The sequence below is a fragment of the Enhydra lutris genome, unplaced genomic scaffold, assembly GCF_002288905.1.
Source record: "Enhydra lutris kenyoni isolate GAN:26980312 unplaced genomic scaffold, ASM228890v2 scaffoldscaffold6, whole genome shotgun sequence".
Taxonomy (NCBI): Eukaryota; Metazoa; Chordata; class Mammalia; order Carnivora; family Mustelidae; genus Enhydra; species Enhydra lutris.
In genome coordinates, this window is record NW_019154090.1 from 49638848 (window position 1) to 49666025 (window position 27178).

General features: G+C 43.7%; 2 protein-coding genes and 1 pseudogene across 3 annotated transcripts in view; 1 reads left to right on the forward strand and 2 right to left on the reverse strand.

The window, feature by feature from the left end:
- The window catches only part of LOC111141627 (adipocyte plasma membrane associated protein), a 47565-nt gene extending 43610 nt beyond the window's left edge, over positions 1–3955 (reverse strand). Inside the window, exon 1 of the mRNA XM_022494343.1 lies at positions 3864–3955. Within this exon, the coding sequence (XP_022350051.1) occupies positions 3864–3955 (92 nt within the window). The remainder of the gene's footprint in view (positions 1–3863) is intronic.
- An 8784-nt stretch (positions 3956–12739) lies between these two features.
- The window catches only part of LOC111141441 (acyl-CoA synthetase short chain family member 1), a 59719-nt gene continuing 45280 nt past the window's right edge, over positions 12740–27178 (reverse strand). The window contains exons 9-14 of one of the 2 annotated variants that reach the window (XM_022494000.1): positions 26403–26515; positions 25872–25998; positions 24961–25088; positions 24784–24847; positions 22089–22207; positions 12740–14352 (exon numbers count right to left, since the gene is read on the reverse strand). In XM_022494000.1, the coding sequence (XP_022349708.1) occupies positions 14176–14352; positions 22089–22207; positions 24784–24847; positions 24961–25088; positions 25872–25998; positions 26403–26515 (728 nt within the window). In that variant the 3' untranslated portion in view covers positions 12740–14175. The remainder of the gene's footprint in view (positions 14353–22088; positions 22208–24783; positions 24848–24960; positions 25089–25871; positions 25999–26402; positions 26516–27178) is intronic. The other variant, XM_022494001.1, reaches the window with a different exon arrangement.
- Positions 18556–18928, forward strand: LOC111141442 (annotated as a pseudogene).

A 27178-nucleotide genomic window follows, 5' to 3' on the forward strand; every position in this document is an offset into this window, starting at 1 on the left:
CAAGTGTCACCCAATAAAGCTTGTGTGTGCCACTGCCACCTCATATCCATATCTTTTTTCCTTGATCAGCCCCCAAATCCCTCAAACTCCCTACATTGTACAAATGAGGAACTGAATTTTTAATATAGTCCAGTTAAATTAAATAGCCACATAAGGCAAGCGGCTGCCACATCAGACAGCACAGCTTCAACTCACTTAATCCTTCACACACAGCATTTAATAATCAACCACACACACGTGCCAGGTACTACCCAAGGCCCTGAGAGTTTCCCGTCCTCTATATATTCTAATAAATAAGCAGATACCAGAGAGTGACAAGTACAACAAAGAAAAACACAGCAGGGTCAGGGGCAGGAGGAGGGCGAGGGCTGGCCACAATAGGGGTCAAAAGCAGGTGACCTCTGAACAGAGACTTCAGTGAAGATAGGAAAATCTCAAACACCTGGGGCAGAGGAATGCAAGCAGAAGTAACAGCAGGACTCAGTAAGAACTTGGCATGAGTGAAGAACACATACTTTAAGGGGTTAAGTTTAAGCCCCCATTCCCAAACCTTGGCCACAGAGACAGAATGGCCACGGCAGGCAGGCAGGCTGAGGCATGGTAAGTGAGGGGAAGCTGGTGAAACAGGTTCGGCCCACGGCCAGGGGCAGATCCCACAGGCCCTCAAGGCCAGGGAAGTGCCGGCCAGTGTGCAGGATGGATGTTCATGAAGGTTACAGCATAAAGCAATTCCCTAATTATTTTATGGGGGACATTGGCTGCTTGGGTCACCTCATGCAACATGTTCTAAGACAGACACTTTCCCTTTGCTTGCACTGACTGGGCCCAGATGAGTGCCCTCAGGAAGAGCAAACCCTTGACCTCCCAGATCACACCATCCTTCACAGGCAAACCATCCCCAGTCCTGCAGGAGTGCCTCAGATGGTGGGGCTTGCAGAACTTTCCTGGTTGTCTCAGAGTTTGTAAAAATTCCCCCTAAAATGTGATGCCCAGAGAGCTCAAAGCAAAGCTCTAGCCTAAACCGTAAATGTCACTCCACAAAAAGGCTTTAATTGCCATGACTGAAAAGCAAGGAGATTTCACATAAAAATATGGGTTTCCAGCTTCTCTTGAAAAAGCAGAGATCTATGAAACCTAAGGCTGCAGGGCAGGTACACAGGACTTTCCGCTCCTCAGACAGACACACATGCTCTTCTTCTCCTGGCCCCACACCTGCTCCAGACCTTAACACAGCAGGATTTTCTGAGAACTAAACCAAGTGATGGATGTATGTGCAGTGCTAAGACCAGGGTTTGGAACAAGAAAAGTGCTCCATAACTGACAGGTAGCAGGACTGCTGCTCTTCTGGAGGCATCTGAGTCTGTGACTGTCTGGCAGTGGAACCTCTGTACCTAAGCTCTGGGCACATTTATTTTGGCCCAAGGTTCATTCCTACAAACTCACAGTCACCTATAATTCTGCCTTTCCTCCACCTTTGCCCCCTGCCTCTGCACACCTGCCTCACATTAACTTAAATAAAGGACACTCCATTTATCCCTCTCTATTTCCACTGACAAAGTGTTGCACATTCCCATCATATTCTCTTTCCCAATCTGTGCTGACACATCCAAGAAGGCTGGCAACTTCCCTCCCAGATGCAGTTTGGGAAATCAACTTTTTTGCTCCAATCTCTTAGCCCAAAGTGATGCTCACCTCCTTGAGGACATCTGCACCCTGAAATTTCCTATATTTCTAAGCCCAAGAGAGCAATCATGGTGATGCAACAGGAGCTGGCAATAACTGTTGGCTCAGCCATGTGTTACAAAATCCTCTGTAACTTCATCAGGCAAACCTAAAAGGTGTTCTCCATCCCCTTCTGCATACAGGACATCAGGGCCTTGAGTCATAGACTGAAGGCTCCATGAGATCAAAAACAATCTGTGGTTTTTTTTTTAAACCTATTAGTCACAAATCCATGGACCAGAGCCCCAGGTGTCAAGGTGACCCCTGAACCTGAAAAAGTTAAATAGCAGCAAGCCCAGTCTTTTAACTGACTGCACCTTGAATTTGTTGGTTTCTCACATTCCTTTACACTGGGGCTCCCTGACTATAGATGCCTTCATTCGTTTTAGCATTGAAAGTAAGTTAGAAACAAGTTAAAAGAACGATTTGAAACACACATCCAAGGGGAGGGCTGAGAAGAAAACACTGATTCCTGACTCCTCATAACCACAACTTCATGATGGCCCCATCTGTCTCTCTACCTTGCCTTCCTTAATCTTCAGTCTTAAAAAGGGAAAAGGAAAGTGAATATAGTAGGGATTCTTAATTAGCTTAAAATCCTTTAGAAGTTTACTGAAAAAGCTGTTAAATTTTGAATGTACTCACTCTTCAATCCTTAACAGTTACACAGAGACATTAAACAGCTACTCTCTCTTCCCAGACTGAACTATGTTCCAAAAGAGAAGGAACAGTATTAGTGTTGCAATCCTTCTGACAGAGTTTGTAAAGCATTTGGAGAAATTGATGCCAAATAACAGTAATTTTAAAAGTTTGCACTAGTATGTTAAAGTGCATAGCTCATCTATATTCCACACTGAAGAAAAGGAGTTAATGACCACATTCCTCAGTATAGCTTAAATACAGAAATTCAAGAGTTTTGGCATAAAACCTTATTTCCAAAGCATAATTTAAAAATACCCTTCTCAATCATTGTCCAGTTCCCAATGCTATCCTCACTCATTCATTTCTGCTTCTCCTTTGACTCCATTACTCTAACTTTATATAAACCACTTGACTCCCATAGACTTAGGTACCCTCAGCTATCAAACAGAGCTAACGTAACATTTCATGTCAAGAGTCAGCAGACTAGCTAAGGTATCAGTAAGTGTCCTATCCACTAAAATCTACTGTCCTATTTCTGTTCTCTAGATTGAAGAACATACCATTCAAGGTCTTCTTTTTCCTGCTTAGCTTATTTCTATCAACTTCTAGGTCAATCGGTTTGACAACTTTGAGGTTGGTGTGCAGGAGGCCTCTTGGTCCTCCCTAAAAATTTACAGTTATGAGACTCAGGAGACAAAATTAAAGGGGGAAGTGTAAGTATTATATTTTTTAATGCATGTCTTCAGTTTTAGCTAACAAAACTAGTATACTCAAATTCTGGAAGGTTCAGAGAAGTGAAAGCCAAAAATCTGAGTTTTGTTTTGTTTTTTAATTAGGTAGGCATCAACTAGTTTCCTACGCTTCTCCATCCCTATCAGGAAAAATGTGCAAGCCTAAATTCTCACAAAAGTTGCTTAACAATGTCACTTCTGTTCTCTACATTTTCCTGAAAACCACAGTGAAAACTGGTCACACAGCGAGAGGTGGGAAGGTGCAGAAGAGCAGGTGCAGAGTCCAGCTCTTCGCGGGAACAGGAGCCGCGACCCAAGCATGCTTTCGGACTTCCTTTCAGATCAGGGAGAGAGGGGAGCTGGGAAGACCTAGGACCTTGACAAGGTGGCAAGGTGGCTCTCCCCCGGGGGGACTGGGTACGCCAGTAGGAAGGATAGGAAGGAGGGGGCGAGAGAGCTTGGGAAAGGCGAGGAAGCCACAGCTCTGTAAACTGAGGAAGGAATGAGGAGCAGAAAGGGGCAGATGTGGAACGAGACGGTCTCAGGACCCCAAGAACCAGGGAACAATGCTGAAATTGGGCGCAGGGTGCACCCAGGCCTCAAGGACCTGGCAGGTGCATCCGCTTGGTGGGAGCCTGTTTCTTCCCCCATAAAATGAGTTTTGCCCGGGAAAGTAAATGGGGTGAAGCCTGCAGCGCGCTTGGCAACGCATTTACCCAATTGCTGTTACTGCCGTCCTAGTGGATACAGAGGGTCGACCCGGCCTACCTGCCGTCCTTGGCCTCGGGTGCCTGGCCATCGTCCGTGACGACCTGCGGCCGCAGGGGCCGCCGCTGCCGCAACCCGTCCGCCTCACTCATGGTGTGAGCCCCTCAGTCGTCAAGCCCGTCACTAACCCGGACAGAGGAGTACAAGCTCTGCCCCGGCCCGCCCCGGCCCGCCCCGGCCCGCCCCGATCCGGGCCACGCACCGCCCTCGGCCCCGCCCCGGCTGCGCGCGGAAGTCGTCATTGGCGCGCTCCTTCCGTCAGCTGCCATGGCGCTCTCTAGAGCGTCCGTTGGGCGGCTCTTCTTGGCGAGCTGGAGCGGGAAGAGGTCGGGGAGGCCCCTGGCCAGGTGCGGGGCTCGGAAGTGGGCCCCGATCCAGTTAGGACGTTTCTGAAGCCCAGATCGCGGGTAGTCTAACCCTGGGCACTTCCAGCCCAGCCCTTCGCTTCCTGCGTTCCTTTCACTGCTGGCGTTGGAACCCCCGCAGTCGGTAGGCGGGTGAACGTGAACAGCGCTGGGCTGAGGTGGTGGCCACTTGTGTGGGTAGAATGTGGCACTGCATGTTAAATGACAAAGAGCCTGGTTCTGGTTCGTATAGGCGGGATAAATAAACAAATAAATAAATAAAAATAAAAAAATAACGAGTTGCATTGGAGACTGGTTCTGGTTCGTATAGGCGGGATAAATAAACAAATAAAAATAAAAAAATAACGAGTTGCATTGGAGCCTGGTTCGTATAGGCGTGGTAAAAACAAATAAATAAATAAATAAGTAAGTTAATTAAATAACGGGTTGTATTGGAGGCTAGGAGGGCAGTAATGCTCACCGGAAAATCATATGACCTTTTACAAACAGATCCCTTTAAGGGGAAAATTTGGGACATATATGCTGTTCTTTAGATTAAGGCCACTGAATATTAAATCTTTTTGCTACAACAGAATATTTGATAAGGTGTGTGTAAGGGTTACCCTTGGAAGCAAAAGTGGGGTATATAGAAATCATTAATTACAACATAAGGTCTAAGAAAGCACAAAGCAATCATCAGTTCATCCATTTAACAATATTTTAATCAGCTAGGTATATCTCTAGGTGCTGGGAGGTGATGGTGAGCAAACCATAGACAAGCTCCGTCACTGAAATTAAACTGGTGAGAGATGACTTTAATCAGGTCATCATAAAGATAGATGTGAAATGTAAAAATTGCATTACAGGGAAGTAACATGATCTTGTGAGAGTATTTGATGGATTAAAGACCTGAGAAATGACTAGGATTTTGAGAAGAAACAGGATTTCCAGGCAGAGGGAACCATATCCCATTACTGTGCATCATTTTTAGAAAAGGCATGTTCAAAATGAAGTATTAAGAATTAATTTCCTTATTGCAACTAAAGGCTTTCCTGATCAAACATGTCATTGCCGTTCCTAGTGTTAGGGGGCACTAGAATCCCACATGACTGTGGTAAGAGATGAAGAACCAACATGAGGGAAGTGAAGAGCTCTCATATCAATCCAGTTCTGCAAGGATTACCAGGTCTGGCAGGGATATAATTAAGGCCTTGGCAATATTTTACTTCATTTCCTATCCAATACAATCAGGATAGCTGTTAGATCCAGGATAGTTCAGGCAGCACTGCATGATCTGGCCCTGTCAGGATAATCCTATCTGGATTTTTCCCTCTTGAGTTTTAGACACTCAGCATTACTTGTTGTTTCTAAATTTACGCCTCCCTGCTTTTGTCCATCTTATTCCTTCCTGTGATAATGTTTTCCTTCACCACTTGGCCAAAACAACTTTTGTCATTTAGGACTCACTTCAAGTATCATTGCTGAAAACTCTTCCCCTAATATCTTTGCGTCTAAGCCACTTTGAACATACCCCAAATATAGGATTTAGCTTATTGGTTTAGAATTATTTGTATTCCATGCCCAGCATTAAAGCCCACCAATCAAAACAGTCAGGAACATACCTGTAAGTAATAGTAATAAGAAGTTATGTTTATTGAACTTGCCGTAGCAAAGAAATTAACCAGAGGACCTGTGAGGCACCTAAAAAATGGGAGGATTATGGAAGGTCCTTGAGGGGTTAGGGCTGGTGTTTGTAACAGATGGTCTTGGCAGAGATGGGCCAGAATTTATAAACTAGGAGATTCATTGAGGGGGGAGCCCATGGTCCTATCTGGAACACATGAATCCAAGTGGAGTTATTGGGAGATCAGCTTGTCTTGTCTCAGAGAAAATGGTCTGAATGAGCTAAATTAGAGGGTTTGAACTTGGATTGTGTTGGGTGGCACAGTTTAGTACCGTTTTTCATGGTGAGATCCACATCGCCTATTGTGGTTTATTTCAGTTCTCTCCCCAGGCTGTAGTCTAGCTGCCACCCAGTTATCAGCAGGGAGATGGAAACAATGTAATTGGTTAGTCCAGGTTTATCAACCTCAGCACTGATATTTTGGGCCAGATAAGTCTTCGTGGGGGTGGCAGGGAGAAGCTCTCCTGTGCATTACGGGATGTTTAGCTGCATTCCTGGTCTCCATCAGGTAGATGCTAGTAGAATCCCACCTAGTCATGATAATCAGTAATGTCTCCGAAAATTGCCAAGTATCCCCTGGAGACAAAATAGCCCCTGATTGCAAACCACTGGGTTAGACCAACCAGAAGCCACCCTCATGCACCCTGAGAGTGGGGATGAAGCTCACTTGCATTGAAACTCTGACCCGCATGGAAGTTATTTATCTCAACAAATCAGGGTTCTGCCAGCAGGGAAGGAGCGACAGTGATGCTGAGGGAGCAGCCAGTAGGGTGCCTCATGGCTTAAACTAGCTCTCTATTTGCTTCCTATTTCCCTGTGTCCAGTACAGTGGACATAGGGAATGCTCCCTATTTCTAGTCCAGTGCTTTTTCCCTATCCTATACTGTTTCCATTCCTTTTGTAGATATCTCTTGAAAGCCTTTTAGGCACTTAGCCAAGTGCTGTGACAAAACAAAGGTGAAATAAGGTAAGCCAATGTGCAGACATATTATAATCTCAGAGGGAAGATTAGCATAATAACCAATCTAAAACAGGGCCATGGAGGAACTACATAGTGCATTGAGGGCCACAAGGAGCAAGTCCCATCAGGTAGCAGTGCCCAGAGAAGATTTCATGGAGGAAGTGACCAGTGAACCAGGCCTTGGTTAAGTAGGATTATAACGGGCAGGTTGAGGGGATGGAAGAGGACAAGAAACAGGCTTAAGAGGGAAGCATGGGGTGTCTATGGATTGATCAGTAAGAGGGTGACCAGGGTAGATTTCAAGGTTGTGAGTAATGAAGGAGAATCATCTAAAAGACACTCTAAAGGGGTGAAGAAGAACAGCGATGGACTGAGCCCTTCTTCCCGCCCTGCATCCAGGAGAGCAGGAGTGACCTGCTCCAAACAGGATTTCAAGCTAAGTTGTTGTGTTGGAATGGGAAGCTCTGGTGTCAGCTCAGGTGGGACAGTGGAGAGCATAAAGTTAGAGAATGTAGAATTGCTTGTTTAGAGTAGAAAATTATCTTAGAGATCAACCAGTTGCCAGACACAGACATTCACAAAAGTCCACTTAAGATGAGGGAGGGATTTATTAGAAGGATATGGGGATATCCCATGGAACTCCAAAACAAAGTGCAGCCCAGCCTCACAGGAACTGGTACGAGAACCTGGAAAAACAGGAGCAGTATTCTTCTCAACCTCCCTGGTACCCCACTGTGTTTTGTCTCTTATCCCTGTGTTATTTGGTGACATGCCTTGTTATGGGACTGTCTTTGTCCTTGATGCCTTTTATTAGAGCTGAATACAGTGACACAGGCTACAATATGGCCTTGAGTTAAAAGGAGAAATCTCGGGTTTCTTTTAGCCTCTAGGAAATGTTCTTGCTTTTCCAAAAATAAAAATTTAAAAGGAGTGATAGGGTCCTGCCCTTTCTTATCCTGCTCTGACCCCAGAGTTATACTTAGAATGGCAGTAGCATCTTTGTGACAGTGGAAAATCACCCTGAGGTCTAGAAGACAACACTATGAGAACAGAAAACCTAGGCTGCTGACTCTTGCCAGTAACCATGTAGCCCTGGGCTTCTGGGTTACATGAGGAAAACCACCCCTTGTATATCCAAGGTCAGTCAGCTGAGCAGTATGTGCTTGCTCCTAAACACATCCTATCTCATATGCCAGCATTCTCTGCTTGGACATGCCCATGCAGACAATTACTGCCTCAAGCCCAGCTCTCCATGACCTTCCATTTCAGGTGTCCCACCAGTTAACTACTCTCTTTATCTGCAGATATCTTTAACTAACTCTTTATATATCTTTAACTAACTCTCTTTATCTGCATTCCAGATTCCTGGAAGCAGACTCTGATGTTCCCAACTTTGATGAGATGCTCACGTCTGATTGCCATGTTAGAGGACTGGGTCCCATGTTCCACTGACTATGCAGGGCAGGGAGGAATGAGAGAGGAGACTAGGTGGCATAGGCATGAGCAGGGTGGGGATGGCACATCGAATGATGTCTGCCCCAGTGAGAAGTAGGCAAGGGGAGAGATAGGATTATTAGTAAGCTGACTGGAGAAAAGTGCCTTAATTACCCTAATGAGGATTCTTAGGGTCAACCCTGACTTGGTAGGAAAAGTTGCTCAGTAGGAAAGACATTCACCAGTCAGCATCTACATAGACCTGGACATTCATTATTGTTACCTCTGTTAAGAAATGAGCTCATCTGCACCATCGTTTCCTTGGGAATCTTAGCACTGACGTATCCTGGTTGACACAGGTCACTCGTTAATTACATTTCATTACATCCAGAAACCCTTTCTTGAAAACAACCAGTTATTTCCCTTTGGACAATTTCTGCTCTGCCTTTTTGTGCAAATGTATAAAAGTTAAGTGTTTCAATGGCTCAGGAATAAACAGATGTGTGCTTGGCTGAAGTGATGTCCTTCTTTGGGAAAGAATCAGCCCAAAATGAGACTGTGCTTCCAGAAGGCTGCTCAGCAAAAGTTTGGTCTGCAGTAGCAAGGAGACTAGACACAGTTACCCAGTTGGTGGCTCTAACCAGGAAAATTCCACCTTGTCTGCAAAGGAAGTTGGCAGGTCATCTATTCCAGCAGACATTCTGAACTCCTTGGTACTTTCCAGTTTGTTGATGATGTTCTAGGCCAGCCAGAACCTGGCTTTCTTCCCATTTGCTCTTTCTAGGTGTACTTTACCTCAGATTTTTGCCCTCTGGTTTGTCACCTCCTTGGTCATAGTTGGTACGCTTTGTTGCAAGCCCCAGGGGCACTAACCAGCTCCTTCTCTGCTATTTGGAATAAAGACTAGTGCAGACAGGAACTTCCCCTTCACATTCTGCAAAGACCACTGTGATGGAACTCCCTGGGGGTGCACTTGGAGGGTCACATCTTGCCTCTGACATGGCTGATTGGGAACAAATTTGGGGGTATCCCCTATTCTCTACATATCCTTAAGATAGGGAGAAGAGGAATCTGGACAACTGAGCAAAAGAGTGTAGAAACAGAGGCTCCTTTTTTTTTTTCCTTACCCCTCTTTTCCCTCCGAAGAGCAAGGTTAGTGAGAACAAAAATGGTACTCTGATACTTATAAACCAGGGCAGCGGACAGGAGGGCTTTTTGGGGGACAGAGACTCAGGGAGATGATCCCAGTGCCAGGAGCCACTTTTTCCTGAGTGCATCTGCAGACTCCAGAGGAGAAAGTTGAGAGGCCATGTGGAGTTTCAAACAGCTCATTTTGAACTGGGTCATAGACACACTGGTTAAGATCCCTACTGAGTCATGGGGAATGGAGCAGTGGTTCAAAGTGCTGGTTGACCCAATGCCACACTTGCTTGCACTGTCCTAAGAGACCCATTCCTAAGCAAATCACCCACATGTAGGCCCTCATCTCAGGCTCTACTTTCAGAACACAGGAGATAAAAGCAGTAAGAGATCTAAAAAACAGAAGGTGAGATGTTCCAACATATGGGAAGTTCGGGATCTGCAAAAAAGGAGACCAAATAGATGAAAACTGTATTTGAAGAGACAATGAGTGAGGTATTTCCTTTTTCTTTTTTTAATGTTGAATTTATTTTTTATTTTATTTTTCAGTGTTCCACGATTCGTTGTTTGTGTACCACATCTAGTGCTCCAAGCAATACTTGCCCTCCTTAATACCTATCACCAGGCTCACCCATCCCACCACCCCTCTCCCCTCTAAAACCTTCAGTTTGCTTCTCAGAGTCCACAGTCTTTCATGGTTCATCTCCCCCTCCCAATTTCCCAATTCACTTTTTCTTTCCTACTCTTAATGTTCTCCCTATTATTCCTTATGTTACACAAGTAAGTGAAACCATATGATAATTGACTTTCTCTGCTTGACTTATTTCACTCAACGTAATCTCCTCTAATCCCATCCATGTTGATATAAAAGTTGAATGTTCATCCTTTCTGATGGCTAATATTCCATTGTATATATGGACCACATCTTCTTTATCCATTCTTCTGTTGAAGGGCATCTTGGTTCTTTCCACAGTTTGGCAATTGTGGACATTGCTGCAAAGAACATTGGGGTACATATGGCCCTTCTTTTCACTATATCTGTATCTTTGGGGTAAATACCCAGTAGTGCAATTAGAGGGTCATAGGGTAGCTCTATTTTTAATTTTCTGAGGAATCTCCACACTATTTTCCAAAGTGCCTGCACCAACTTGCATTCCCACCAACAATGTAAGAGTGTGCCTCTTTCTCCACATCCTCTCCAACATTTGTTGATTCCTGTCTTGTTAATCTTAATCATTCTAAGTAGTGTAAGGATATATCTCAATGTGGTTTTGATTTGAATTTCCCTGATGGCTAATGATGAAAATTTTTCATGTGTCTGCTAGCCATTTGTATGTCTTCTTTGGAGAAGTGTCTGTTCATGTCTTGTGCCCATTTTTTGATGTGACTCTCTGTTTTTTGGGTGTTGAGTTTGAGGAGTTCTTTATAGATCTTGGATATCAGCCCTTTGTCTGTAGTATCATTTGCAAGTATCTTCTCCGATTCCATGGGTTGCCTCTTTGTTTTGTTTCCTTTGCTGTGCAGAAGCTTTTGATCTTGATGAAGTCCCAAAAGTACATTTTTGCTTTTGTTTCCTTTGCCTTTGGAGATGTGTCTTGAAAAATGTTGCTGTGGCTAACATCAAAGAGGTTACTGCCTGTGTTCTCCTTTAGGATTTGATGGATTCCTGTCATGAGTGAGGTATTTCCAAAACTGATTAAGATGGATATCAAGCTACAGATCTAACCCTACAGAGCCCAAGTGGGATGAATAAAAACAAGCCAATAAAAAATAATACTGTAAAAACCAAAGATGGTTGGTATTCACAGACCCAGAAATTATGTATTTATTTGGTCTATTCATATTATACAACAAAATTCCCAAACTGATGAAGGGAAAACTTACAGAACTCCAGTTAGAGGTCACTACAACTCAATTTGGCATCACCACACCCTCCAAAAGCACTACCTCCAGGAAAGCTTCCTCTTGGCCTGGATTTAGGCTTCTTAACCCAATCCAAGATAACAGTTCATAGAGCTACGCAGAGGTCAACAGTAAAGCACCTTAAGAAATAATAATAAAATAATAAAAATAAAATGCAGTTAATATTCTTCAAAGCTCTTGCAGGAAGGGGCCACACCTTTGGTTTGAGCTTGGGGATCAAGGGTGGAGCCAGACAAGGGTGGTCCGTGCAGGGGGTGCAAAGTCAGCTCTACAACAACCAAGAGCTCATGTTAATTCCACAGCCCTCTCTCCAGTCAGGCCAGGGAAACTGCATGAGAATTCACACTCCCTTTTCTTCACCATGAACTCATTGTGGTGAGTTAACCAGGGATGAGCATTCACCTGAACCAACTCACGACCTCTCTTTAGATAAATACTGTGCACTTATGTCATGAATGTTAGCCGTGATTTCTTTTTTTCTATTTTATTTAATATGGACATTTGCCCTTTAGAAATTATGTTGAATAGCTGAACTTTTCCCTTTGAGCACAACTTTTGTTTTCTTTTAGCTGCTCTAAATGAGAATTATTCTTCAACAACATCACATACTGCTTTTTTTTTGAATCTGAATAGAATTTGCTTCTGGGATTTATGGTTATTGTCAGTCATGCTGGCCTGGAGACACCCTTAACACTGAGATTAGCTATCTCTGGATCCCAGTCCAACCCTGTTTCCACACCCCTGGATGTCTCCTCTTTCACTGTAGCTGCCCACTCTTCTCATCCCTCAACATCTAGGGAAAGGATAACCCTGAGTCAAGGCAAGCCTGTGCTGCTCATGGAGGCAGTCTGTGACCCTGAGATCATTTTTGCTTCCTCGTTCTTGTTGGGTGTTCCAGAGCAGCAACCACCACCAGAACTCTGTGCGATGGTGGGAATGTTGTTGTCCATCCTGTCCAATCTGGTAGCTACTGGCCACATGGCTACTGAGCATGTGAACTGTGGCTACTGTCACTGTGGAACAGAGTATTTTATTTTATTCCATTCTATTCTCTATATATATTTTTTACTTACACCTAAAGAACTACGTAGAACTAGTGTATTGGATAGCACAGCAATCTAGACACCAGTAGGTTTACCAAATAACAGTCTGAGATAGGTGAGCTCTTAGTCTGTATTTCCTCCCTATAATAGATTTCCTCCCAAATGGCTTTTTAAGTGTTCTCTTTGGAATTAATAGGACCCTTCCAGTTTGTCCTTAGGATTATATTCAACAACAACAATAGCATTATTTGATCAAAAATATCACCACAGAGAGAAGAGAATGAACAAAATAAAGCTTTATTTGAACTGTGCTGGTCACTGTCCAAGTTTTATATATCCAAGCCATTTCATAAATAGTGCCATAACTACAGTCCACCAGGGCCACCGCACATGCCACAGGTCTCTATTCCTAAGCACTGCTTGTTGCTTTGCAACAGAGAACGGACCATCACTCAGTATATCTGCGAGCTACAGCTAATGGCTACCCTGTTAGTGTGATAGGCATACACATCTAATCAGAGAGAAGCAAGCACAGTTGTGATCCACAGTAGGTGTTGAGTACCCCAGACACCCCTTAAACACCTACACAGCTGCAAGGCACCATATAACATGGGGTATAGATAAGAAAAACCTTTCCCTGTTCCCAAGAACCCAGCTCAGCAAGCTGCTGTCACCTGTACTCCATGCCATTGGCCCCTGCATGCTTAGCTAATAAATAAACAACCTAACAATTTGCAACCTAATGATTTATATCACCTTGTTAATGTTAGATGACTTAAGGCATACTTTAAAAAGAGAGAGAGACTTGATTCAGAGTTCCAAGTCTCATCCTTGGAACATACCAACCACAGAATGAAGGATGGGCAGTTTTCAAGGATCCGTATCTAGCCAAATTAGTGCCGTAATGAGGAGTCACCTGAGTTTTCATTGGCTTCCCTCCCTGAACATCCCCACATATTTGGGGCATGTTGACTTCCTACCAAGAGGCATCCAAAGTGGAAAGGGAAAACTTTCCACTTCACAGCTTGGAGAAACAATACATGAATGGTTCTAGAACTAAAATCAGAGCACATTCATACTGTCAATTTTAAGAGTTAGATTTTATTATACATAAACCAAGGGAAATAGAAATATATACCAAAAAAAAAAAAGGATGCTACAAGCTTGAAAGTTCTCAAGATAGCTATATTTAGACAGAGGTAAAACATTTCCAATACAGATTCCCCAATATGCCAAACATTAAAAATGTACCCTCTGACCCTCTTCATATTTTCCCATGAGCAGAGGCACAAAAGATTCTCCCAATTCTAAATGTTATAAAGAGCATGTGCATGTAAATCCACATACTACATGTGTGTATTTGTACATTCTTCCAAAATATAAAAGTGTAAAAATAAAATTTCTGCCTTTTGTATCTAGAAGCATCTGGGGAAAAAAACATGATTGCTTCTAGTTCTCAGTCATCTGAGCAGGTACATGTTACCAGGCTTTTCCCCTTCCTGTGCTGCCAGGAGGTGACACAGAAATGGAGATGACAGTGATTTTCATTCCGGGAAACCAAATCCAGGACAAGGGGAAACAAATGCTAAGCATGTCTCATAGTACCTCTTCATGGGTTCTCAGCAGTAAGAAGGCAGGGCTTAGCACAGACTTCACACCGGGGCAGTATGGGTTATGCTCTGGGAGAGGACTGCTTCTGAGACAGTAGGAAATGAGCAAATCTGAGAGCTACATTCTGGAAGGACAGTTAAGGGTATAGGCACTGGGTCTTGATTAGAGGCCATCACTGAGAGGCAGCTTTGTCTTTGTACTTCTGGTAGGCACTCAGGATTTCTGTGATGACACTGGGGTCCTCCAGGGTGGTCGTGTCCCCCAGATCCTGAGTTCTGCCTGTGATTATCTTCCTCAGGAGCCTCCGCATGACTTTTCCAGACCGAGTTTTTGGAAGACGCTTCACTACCTGGCGGAAGAGATACAGAATTCAAGTTTGGGTGGTACCCAGACTCCCAGAAGCATCCAATTGTGTTGGGATAGAAAAGGTTCTGCCCCAGGGATGACACCCTCACTCGGGACTCAGGAATGAATGACTGAGCTGCCAGAACAAACCTAGAGAACATGAAGGCCTGTGTTCTCTTTTTTTTTTTTTCTTCCTACAGTCTGGACATAAACTAATATCAACCCAAAGGTCAGGATCAACCATATGTTAGGGGTTTTGCTGAAGCCCTTCTTCAGGCAGGGTCTGCCCATACCCATGTCTGCCTCACTGACGATACCTCTGTCTCCCATTTGCTACTGAGGGGTCCCCAGTAGCAACAGAACTATGCATATGCCATGGCAACTCGTCTCCACCCACTGGCCCAGCCCAAGGTTGCTTTTTGCTGACATAAGAGGTAAGAGCTACTATAGAGAAAATGTGGTCTTGTTCAGTGTTTGAAAATTTAGCATTTAACATTTTCAAACAATCATGGCCCCCTTAATGTCAATAGGAATATGCGAAGAGCTGTGTTTTGAGCTTATTTAACAGTAACCCATCTTTGAGAGGGGTGAGTTCACCTATGGGAGTTCAGGTATCCCTGAAACTCTGTTCCAGGCCAACAGCTTGAATTTGTGTAATACCAGATGAGCCCGGGGCCACTCCTACCTCCACGGACCTGCTCTGAACCAACGAAGACTGTGGGGAAAATGTTAATAAAGAAAGGAGTGGAAACCTAATGGGACTGGAAAGGTGGCCCCACTCTTCCCCAGACCTGACTCCCAACATAGACTCCCTCAGATAGGGGTCTGGTGTGTTTTCCGCACTGACACCAGATGTGTCCAGAAACCACGTGTGTGTGTGTGTGTGTGTATTCATATATTCATATATCTATATATAGACATATAGATATATATATATAGATGTATGTATATATATTCAAAGTCTGAATGGAACAATCTGCAGCTAAGAATACTCTATCCAGGAAGGCTGTGACTCAGAACAGAGTAAGAGATAATGAGTTTCCCAGACAAAAACTAAAGGAGTTTGTGACCACTAAACCCACCCTGCAAGAAATATTAAAAGGGACTCTTTTTTAAAATTCTTTATTTAAATTTAATTTGGTTAACATATACTGTATCATTAGTTATACCAGAGTAGAATTTCGTGATTCATCAGTTGCATATAACAGCCAGTGCTCACTACATCAAGTGCCCTCCTAAATGCCCATCACCCCGTTACTCATTCCCCCTACCCACCTCCCCTCCAGCAACCCTCAGTTTGTTTCCTAGATCAGTATCTCTTATAGTTTTCTTCCCCCTCTATCTTCATTTTATATTTTTTCTTTCCCTTCCACTAAGTTTCTCTGTTTTGTTTCTTAAATGGCACATATAACTGAAATCATGTGGTGTTTCTTTATTTGACTGACCTTTTTTGCTTAGCATAGTACCCTCCAGTTCCATCAACATCACTGCAAATGGCAAGATTTCGTTCTTTTTGATGGCTGAGTAATATTCCAGTGTGTGTGTGTGTGTGTGTGTGTGTGTGTACACACCACTTCTTTATCCATTCATCTATTGATGGACACCTGGGCTCTTTCCATAGTTTGGCTGTTGTGGACACTGCTGCCATAAACATTGCAGTGCACGTGCCCCTTCAAATCACTATGTTTGTATCATTTGGATAAATACATAGTAGTGCAATTGCTGGATTGTAGGGTAGTTCTATTTTTAACTTTAAAAGGGACTCTTTGAGTGCAAAGGAGAAACCAAATGTGACAAAGACAAAAAAGGATCAGAGAAAATCTCTAGACACAATGACAAAACAAGTAATAAAATGGCAATAAATACGTGTCTATCAATAATTACTCTGAATCGCAGCACCTGGGTGGCTCAGTCAGTTAAGCATCTGCCTTGGCCTCAGGTCATGAGCTCAGGGTTCTGGGATTGAGCCCTGCTTTGGGATACTTGCTGAGCAGGGAGTCTGCTTCTCCCTCTCCCTCTGCCCCTCCCCCCACTTCTGCATGTTCTCTCTTTCTCTCTCTCTCTCAAATAAATAAATGAAAGCAATAATAATTACTCTGTTTTAAACAGACCAAACACTCCAATCAAAACGTGCATGGTGCCAAAATGGATAAAAAAAGAGATCCATCTATATGCTGCTAAAAAGAGACTCATTTTAGACTTAAAGACACTTGCAGATTGAAAGTGAGGGGGTGAAGAAACATCTACTAATACTTATCTTGGACAAAATAGATTTTAAAACAAAGATTGTAACAAGAGACAAAGAAGAACACTATATAAGCATAAAGGGGATTTCCAATAAGAAGATAAACAATTGTAAATACTTACACCCACAACATGGAAGCACCCAAGTATTTATTAAAAAATAACAAAGATAAAGGACCTAATTGATAACAATACAATAATAGTAGGTGACTTTAACATCCCACATACACCAATAGACAGATCATCTAAACAGAAAATCAATAATGGAATAGTGGCTTTGAATGACACACTAGACCAGAGGGACTTAACAGATATATTCAGAACATTCCATCCTAAAACAGCAGAATACACATTCTTTTCTTTTTTTTTTAAGATTTTATTTATTTATTTGACAGAGATCACAAGTAGGCAGAAAGGCAGGCAGAGAGAGAGGGGGAGGCAGGCTCCCTGCTGAGCAGACAGCTCGATGCAAGGCTTGATCCCAAGACCCTGAGATCACGACCTGAGCTGAAGGCAGAGGCTTAACCCACTTTGCCACCCAGGTGCCCCCACATTCTTTTCAAGTGAACATGAAACATTCTCCAGAATAGATCACATATTAGGTCACAAAACAGGCCTCAATAAACACAAAAAACTGAAATCATACAATGCACTTTTTTTTTTTTTATCATAATTCTTTGAAACTAGAGATCAACCACAAGAAAAACTTTGGAAAAATCACTGATACATGGAGGTTAAACAGCATGCTATGAAACAATGAATGGGTCAACCAGGAAATAAAAGGAAAAATAAAACATAGAAACAAATGAAAATGAAAACACAACAGTACAAAACCTCTGGGATACAGCAAAGGCAGTCTTAAGAGGGAAGTATCTAACAATACAGACCTACATTAAGAAACAAAAATCTTGGGGCGCCTGGGTGGCTCAGTGGGTTAAAGCCTCTGCCTTCAGCTCAGGTCATGATCGGGTCCTGGGATCGAGCCCCACATGGGGCTCTCTGCTCAGCAGGGAGCCTGCTTCCCCTCTCTCTCTCTGCCTGCCTCTTTGACTAACTGTGATCTCTCTCTGTCAAATAAATAAATAAAATCTTAAAAAAAAAAAAGAAACAAAAATCTCAAATAAACAACCTAACTTTAAACCCAAAGAAGCTAAAGAAAGAACAACAAATGAAGCCTAAATCCAGCAAAAGGAAGGAAATAATAAAGATCACAGGAAAAATAAATTATATAGAAAATAAAAAAAATACTAGGACACAAACTGAGGGTTTCAGACGGGAAGGGTTCGGGGGCTGGGTTAACCAGGTGATGAATATTAAGGAGAGCATGTGTGGTGATGAGCACTGGGTGCTATACCCAGTTAATTAACTGTTGAATACTACATTAAAAATTAATGATGTACTATATGTTGTCTCACTGAACATAATAAAAAAAAACAAAATAAAACACTAGGAGAGGTCAATGAAACCAAGAGCTGTCTCTTTGAAAAAATAAAACTGATAAACTTCTGGACAACCAAAAAGAAAAGACAAAGGACTCAAATAAAATCACAAATGATAGAGGAGAAATAACAACGAACATCACAGAAAGAAAACAATATTATAATATCATGGAAAGCTGTATGCCAACAAACTGGACAACCTAGAATAAACGGATAAATTCCTAGAAACATATAAATTACCAAAATTGAAGCAGGAAAAATAGAATACTTAAACAGACTGGTCACCAGCAAAGAATTGAGTCTGCAGTCAAAAATCTCTCAAAAAAATCTCTCAACAGGCCCAGACGGCTTTAGAGGCAAATTCTACCAAACATTTAAAGAAGAGTTCATACCTATTCTTCCCAAATCATTCCATAAAATATAAAAGGAAGGAAAACTTCCAAAACCAGGTAAAGATTCCACTAAACTTACTGTCTGACATCTTAGCCAGGCTGCAGTGTGGCTGCTGTTCTCTGAACTTCACCATGCTGCCCAAGGACAAGAAGAAGAAAGATGCTGGGAAGTCAGCCAAAAAAGATAAAGACCCAATGAACAAATCCAGGAGTCGGGCCAGAAAAAAGGGGTCCAAAGACAAAGTTTGGGACAAGCTCAATAACCTGGTCTTGCTTGAAAAAGTGACATATGACAATCTCTGTAAGCAAGTTCCCAACTATAAGTTTATGACTCCTGCTGTTGTCTCTGGGAGACTGAAGATTCAAGGTCCCTGGCCAGGGCAGTTGTTCGGGGGATCCTTAGTAAAGGACTCATTAAAATCTTGTTTCAAAGCACAGAACTCAAGTAATTTACACCAGAAATACCAAGGGTGGAGATGCCCCTGCTGCTGGTAAACATGCATGAACAGATCCCACCACCTGTACATTTTGGAAAATAAAACTTTATTAAATCCAAAGAGAAAAAAGGACTCCACTAAAGAAGAGAACTAAAGGTCAATATGCCTGGTGAACATAGATGTAAAAATTCTCAATAAAAGACTAGCAAACAATACATTTAAAAAATCATTTACCATTATCAAGTAGGATTTATTCCTATGTTGCAAGGGTAGTATAATATTTGCAAATCAATGTGATATACCATATTAATAAAAGAAAGGTTTCAATTTCAATAGGTACAGAAAGAGTATCTGACAAAATACAGTATGTTCATGATAAAAATGTGTTCAATGTGATATACCATATTAATAAAAGAAAGGTTTCAATTTCAATAGGTACAGAAAGAGTATCTGACAAAATACAGTATGTTCATGATAAAAAACCTCAACAAAGTAGGGTTAGAGGGAACAGACCTCAACACTATAAAGGCCCTATACAAAAAACTCACAGCTAATATCATTCTCAGTGGGGAAAAACTAAGAGCTTTTCCTTTACAGCCAAGAACAAGACAGGGATGTCCATCCTCCCCAGTGTTACTCAACATAGTACTACAAGTCCTAGCCATAGCAATCAAACAAAAACAAATAAAAGGCATTCAAATCAGCAAGGAGGAAATAAAATTTTCACTACTTGCAGATGACATGATACTCTATGTAGAAAACCCAAAAGATTCCAACAAAAAACTGCAAGAACTGATACATGAATTCAGTAGTCGCAGAATACAAAATCAAAATACAGAAATCTGTTTCATTTCTATACATCAATAATGACGCAGCAGAAAGAGAAATTAAAGAATCAATCGCATTTATAACTGCACCAAAACCAGAAAGATACCTAGGAATAAACCTAACCAAAAATGTTTGAAGATGTGTATTGTGAAAACTATAAAACACTGATGAAAGAAACTGCAGATGACGCAAAGAAATGGAAAGACATTCCATGCTCATGGATTGGAAGAGCAAATATTGTTAAAATGTCTATACTACCCAACCAACTACACACTTAATGCAATTCCTGTGAAAATACAATAGCATTTTTCACAGGAACTAGAACAAACAATTCTAAAATTTATACGGAACCACAAAAGACCCCCAAATATCCAAAGAAACCTTGAAACAGAAAAGCAAAGCGGGAAGCATCACAATTCTAGGCTTCGACTTATATTACAAAGCTGTAGTGATCAAAACAGTATGGTACTGGCACAAAAATAAACACATAGATGAATTGAGAACCCAGAAATGACCCACAACTATATGGTCAATGAATCTTCAACAAAGCAGGAAAGAATAACCAATGGGAAGAAGACCACCATCTCTGCAACAAATGGTATTGGGAAAACTGGACAGCAACATGCAAAAGAATGAAACTGGATCACTTTCTTATACTACACACAAAAATAAATTCAAAATGGATTAAAGACCTAAATATGAGTCCTGAAACCATAAAAATCCAAGAGGAGAACACAGAGAGTAACCTCTTTGACATAAGCCATAGAACTTCTTTCTAGATAGGTCTCCTGAGGCAAGGAAAAGAAAAGCAAAAATAAACTATTTGGACTTCATCAAAATAAAAACTTTTGCACCAGGGAGAGCCCGACCCCAATGCCCCCCTAGAGTGTGTCATCCCCTGCCCCATATATTCTTTCTCTCTGGTACATATTAACTCTTATTTTATCTTTTCATGTTCTATATGCTGTTTATTATTTGTTTTAAATAATATTACTTGTTTCCAGTTGGAAAAAAAAAAAAGGCAACCTACTGAATGGGAGATGTTTCACAAATGACATATCTGATAAAGGGTTAGTATCCAAAATTTATAAAGAGCTTATCAAATTCAACACCCAGAAAACAATCCAATTTAAAAAATGGGCAGAAGACATGAACAGACATTTTTGCAAAGAAGTCAATACAGATGGCCAATAGATGGCCAACATGAAAAGATGTTTGACACCACTCATCATCAGGGAAATACAAATCACCACTACAATGAGGTATCACCTATACCTGTCAGAATGGCTTACCTCAACAACTCAGGAAACAACAGAAGTTAGCAAGGATGTGGAGAAAGGGGCACCTTCTTACACTGTTGGTGGGAATGCAAACTGGTGCAGCCACTCTGGAAAACTGTATAAAGGTTCCTCAAATTTAAAAATAGAATAACCCTACAATCTAGCAGTCACACTAGTAGGTATTTACACAAAGAATCCAAAAACACTAATTTGAACGGGTACGTGTACCCTGATATTTATAGCAGCATTATCAACAACAGCCAAACTATGGAAGGAGCCCAAGTGTCCATTGACTGATGAATGGATAAAGAAGATGTGATATCCATCCATCCGTCCGTCCGTCCATCCATCCGTCCGTCCATCCATCCATCCATCCATCCAATGGAGTACTACCCAGCCATAAAGAAGAATGAAATCTTATCACTGACAACAATATGGATGGAACCGGAGAATATAGTGCTAAGCAAAAATAACTCATTCAGAGAAAGACAAATACAATATGACTTCACTCATATGTGGAATTTAAGAAACAAAATATATGAGCGAAAGGGGAAAGACAGAGAGAGAGATGTGAACCAAGAAACAGACACTTAATTATAGAGAACATACTAATGGTTACCAGAGGGGAGGTGGGCAGGGGTGGGTTATGTAGGTGATGGAGATTAAGGAGTGCACTGGTTATGGTGAGTACCAGGTGATGTATGGAAGTGTCTAATCACTACATTGTACATCAGAAACTAATATTACACTGTATGTTAACTAAATGGAATTTAAACAAAAACATGTAAAAGATACATAAGTAAAATCTCTGATTTTCTTTGCCACCCAGCCCTGCTCCTATAACTGGCCTCTGCATGCCAAAGTTAGAGAGCACCTAATCCTCCCCAGCATGATCCTGTGGACAGGTGAGCTTTGTAAACATTGGCTGTGAGGTCTTCTGGCCTACCCCCTCTCTCTGAGGATGCAGCAACTCACCTTCCCCACCTACTTCCCAGGAAACCAATAGCTAACCTCCATTTTGCTGCTGATGGAAGGGGTCACTGTTGGCTGTTACTTGTGGGAGTAGAGAAGGAGGCTTACAACACAGTGCCAGCACACCTGAGGGCCAGGTGCCACTCACCAGAATCTGATCGGGCACGGCGTACTTGGCGATCTTGGTGGCCACTGCAGATCGGAGCTCCTTCAACACCGCGTCTGTGTCACCTGTGTTGTCCTTCAACACGATGAAGGCAAATGCAACTGAAAGGAGTCAAAGGTTTGGGATGTGTTCAACCACGAACCATCTCCCAAGGCAGAGCATTGTACACAGTCATCATATATCTTAAGGAACTATAAATCATGTATTGGTGACCTGTAACAACCTCTTCCTTTAGCCCTAAAGATGCATTTCCATTTCATCCAAAGTGGAAAGCGATTCTTTTTTTTTTTTTCCTTCTCAAAGTGGAAGCGATTCTAAGAGCTCTTATGAGCAGCGCAGCGAAGTCAACATGTAGATGAGAGCTCCCTTCGGCTCTGGTGTTGACTGGAAGGGGATGTCACCTTGGAGGTGTGACTTAACCTCTCCTGCTACACTTGTGCCTGTGAAGTAGCCCATAATGTGGGTTCACAGGAGACATACTACCCAATCCTTTTACATGGTGCATGAGAACATAGCACGTGCCACTAATCCTATGGGTATGTGTCCAAAATGGTGGGCCCTAGCCACAGTAGCTATTTAAATGTAAATGAAATTAAGGTTAACATGTAGTTCCTGGGTGGCATGAGCCATCTGTAGCTTGTAGCTACTGTCCTGGACAGCGAGCTCCATCCTGGCTGGAAGCTTGACTGGGCAGTGCTGACCAACCCATATTTTAGCAGAAACACTAGGTTTCGTTTGTCAATAGCCTACCATGTTCCAGAAAGGATTAACAGTGGTTCTCACAGGACTCTACATTTCTTTTCAATCCACCTGGGATAATCTTGCATATGTGAGACACAGAGATTGAATTCCATTGTTCCTCCACATAAGCCATCCCAGCAGCACTGTGAACAGCCTATCTTCCCTCAAGGACCTACAGTGCCCCTTGCAGACATGAAGTCCCTACATACATTCAGCCTGTGTATACCTGCACCAATCCAATCCCATCTTAATTAATTCTCCCCATGGCACACACCACCTAACCTATTATGTAGTTTCCTCATTGCTTGTGTTTACTCCCTATTGTCTGACTCTCCCCTCCACACCTTGACCCTCCAGCGTGTAAGCTCTATGAGGCAGGGACTTCTGTTCCTCGCCAAGTCTGGGTCCTAATCAGACAAGACCAGATGAGGAATTCTCCTCAGCCAGACCACGTGCAAACACAGGGAGTGGGAATAAAGAGGTAACCAACAGCTATTGCTGTTCATGTATTATGAATGCATAGGTGCTCAAATGCGTCAGAAATCAGAAAAATGTGTATCATCATAAGCATGATACAGACATTCTCCCCAGCAGCCTGATGGGCAGTAGAAGGCCTACTGATCCCAGAGTGACTTGGGCTGTGGCTTCTGCTAACGGGGATGCAAGCTGACCCAAGGCCTCTGAGTCTCACATGAGAGGACCTGTTTCTATCCCCTCCCTCCCTCCCCATCCCCTCCCTCCTTTCCTTCCTACCGCTGACTGCTCTCATGCATTCCAGTCTCCTGCTAAGGAAGAGGCCAGCCTCATGGACATATGCTTCCCAGGGAAAGTGAAAAATGAGTTTTCAAGTGTTCAAATAGGATGCCTGGGTGAGTCAATCTCTTAAGTGTCTGCCTTCTGCCCAGGTCATGATCCCAGGATTCTGGGATCAAGTCCTACACTGGGCTCCTTGCTCAGCAGGGAGCCTGCTTCTCCCACTGCCTGCCACTCCCCCTACTTGTGCTCTCAATCTCTTTCTCTTTCCTTCCCTCTTTCCCTCTGTCTCTCTGACAAGTAAATAAAGTCGTTTTTTAAAAAGTGTTTACATGAATATTAAATTTTACAGTGGGTCAATTTAGATAAGGTGTTTGAGTAGTTAATGGAACTGTAGCACACAAATGTGGCAGGAAGGCTGATGACCCTAGGGCATGCTGAAACAGAGGATGCCCCTGACAGCAAGAGGGCAAGAGCCCTTCCCAGGGTGCTTGGCCAGGCAGTGTAGGATGGCCTGCCCAGCAGTGTGGCATATAGTCAGCAAGCATCCAGGTCACACCAGGCCAAGTGAGTGTGACCACCATGCACTGGGCATTACAATACTCAGGTGACCCTGTCCCTGCCCAGACCCACCCACTTAGACACTGGGAGACTTTAGAATAATGGGTGTCTTCAAATAAAGACTATTCTGGTTATCATTCAGTAGCTGCAGTGGAAACCACAGGTCAGATTCTTCCAAAAAGAATCCCAGAGCTGCACAAGGGCCCACACCAGGGCCTGACTGCCAGCCCCCATGGCAGCTGCCCGGGGCACTGTGCCCAGGCACGTGCAAGGAGATGCTGTGAGCAGGACAGTGTATTTCATGGGCACCCTCCATAAATGAGCTGCCATGCACACGTGGACAGAGGAGGAAATTCCCAAGAACAGCAGAGGCCCACTAGGTCCTAGCTCCTGTGGATGTGTGCCCTTAAAGGACAGCAGAACTAAGACATTTCAGAAATCTGACCCTTGTCTAACATACATGCTATCAAGTCCCCTCACCCAAAGTCTCTACCTGGGACAGAAGAAAGCAACAGCTTGATGCATACAAAACCCTGACCACCCATTCCCAGAGTCCATTCCTTTTACAAAGTGCCACAGTGTGTGTGACCAGGAATGAGGAGCACCTTTGGTGGGCGCTCACCTTCTCCTTTGATGTCATGGGGATAGCCAATGACAGCGGTCTCTGGCACAGCAGGATGGTTAGCCTATTTAGAACACAAGACAAAACATGCAGATGAACCATCTGCCTGAGTTAGCACATAGGTCAATCCAAGGCCTCCCGGAGCTACCCAAGCAAAGGAGGCCCAACTGTGCTCACCATTGCGTCCTCGATCTCTGCAGTCCCCAGCCTGTGGCCGCTGATGTTGATGACGTCGTCCATCCGCCCTGTGATCTGGTAGTAGCCGCCTTCTGTCCGGTACGCCCCATCACCAGTGAAGTAGTGGCCTGCACCACAATGGGGTGCAGCGGTATTCAGAGGTATGCAGAGGTATTCAGCAGCAATACCTCTGAACCAGGACCGAGCAGGGCTCCCATCCGTACATGAGGGACACAGCAAGACACACACCCTGACCTCACTCTATGGAAGAAATCTCCAAAACCCCAGCTCTGTTGACTTCCTGCCTCTCCACCCTTCTGCCAATCCCTTGCAGAGACACTTTTCTAGATGGTACCATCTGGCTGTGTGCTAGAGAAAGGGCAGTGGCTCCGAATCGGCAGAGTTCTGACCACATCACAGCTGCAAACATCTGAGGAGTAGATGATAGGCAAAGAGCACACCGAAGCATCCCCCAAAGTGAGGCTCATTCACAAACTTGAGAATGAAAATGAAGGGTTCCAACAGGCACAATGTGTATATAACCTTCCAGCCCAATGACATAAAGCAAACCAGGAAAAAAATAAAAAGTAAGCCAGAAGAAAACTTGCAGTTAGACATCAGGCCAGTTTTCTGGAGTGGTTTCTTCATTCTTCCTTCCTAGTAGCCTAAGGTGTGGTGGGCACACCAAGGGGTGGGTGCTTCAGGCTCTGCATGCAGCCCCACTTCAACCCCAGGGACCCTGCCCACTCCAGAGACCAGGAGGCTCAGGGAGCTGAGGGGGAGGGGCAGGACTCCAACTCCAAAGTGTTACCACACTACACTCAGTCATCATTACCTTAAAGACGTTTTCTGAGCCTATGATCCCCAGGGTGTGGAGAAACGCATGATAAAATCCATTTTAGTTGGCTCACCTGGGTAAGGCTTGAAGTAGGCCTCCATGAATCTCTTGTGGTCTCCATAGATGGTTCTTGCCATGCCTGGCCAGGCCTGGGACAGGCACAGAGCCCCAGAGACATTACTGCCCTCCACGACGTTTCCCTGTGGACCCAGAGACCCATGTGTGAGAGAACGCAAAGATTCTGCTTGAGAAGCAAAGAACTAATAATGTTCTTCTGAGAAATGAGAGATGGAAGTACCAGAGAAATACGTGAAAACAGAAATGTAAAAAATGACAAGCGTGCCCCAAAAGGAACTGCCCTTCTCCTCTGCAAGAATCCAGCCTGAGATGGAGGTCCAGGAGGACCAGGGCTCACTCTACGCAGGGATTTCAAGTGTGCGTCCTTGAGGAGACGCTGCAGTGAACACTCACCCTTCTGCCACCCACCAGAGCTGGGCCTGTGTGACATGAGATAGTGGGCAGGGGAGGCCAGGAAAGCATACAGGAGCACCAGGAGCTCAACAGGGCAAGCACACAGGAAGGGGATGCCTCCACCAGGCCTTACCTTCTCGTCCATGAGCACTGGGACAATGCCAAAAAAGGGCCTCATTGCCATGCCAGGGAGGATCTCTGCTCCTTCTTCTGAGGGCCGTGGCGCAATGCAGATACCACCCGTTTCTGCAGGGAAAATAGAGAAGAAGTGCACACTGGACCCAGGAACTACTGAGATGTTTATCTAGACATGCCATCAGGGGTCCGCAATGGACACACAAGTGCTGTCCCCAGGTGGGCGATGGGTGTTTATCTCTATTTGGCCCCCAGTGACACAAAGATATCTTTCTGAGGCAAGACCAGACTTGGGTTCTATGGAAATTAAGATGTGGGCCCAAAGCGGAGGGGTCAGTCCCAGGAGCCGGGGCACTCCACAGAGACAGGTGCTGCCTCCCCTCATCCTCAGCTCTGCAGAAAAGGACAGAGTCCACCTGCTTGCACAGGAAGACAGAGGAAATGAACTGCTTCTGGGCCAGTGCTCCCCACCCCCACACTCTAAACAATGAAAAGCAATGCCCACAGTTCTGTTCTCAAGTATTTTCTTTGGCACTTCCCTCTCTCAGCCTGCATGGAAATGCCTCAGGAGACTCAGTTGCAGAAAGCCTCCATTCTGAGCCTTCCCAAATGGAGAATGGAGCTATTTGCACTCCCTCACTTTCTGGCTTCTTGAAGAACAAGATCCCAGCTGGCTACATGTATTACATCAGTGGTGGTCTCTTGCCCTGAACATCCCAGTAAGTCAGATACCCCAGAGGACAGAGGGCAGAGAAAAACCAAATGGCAGAGAAA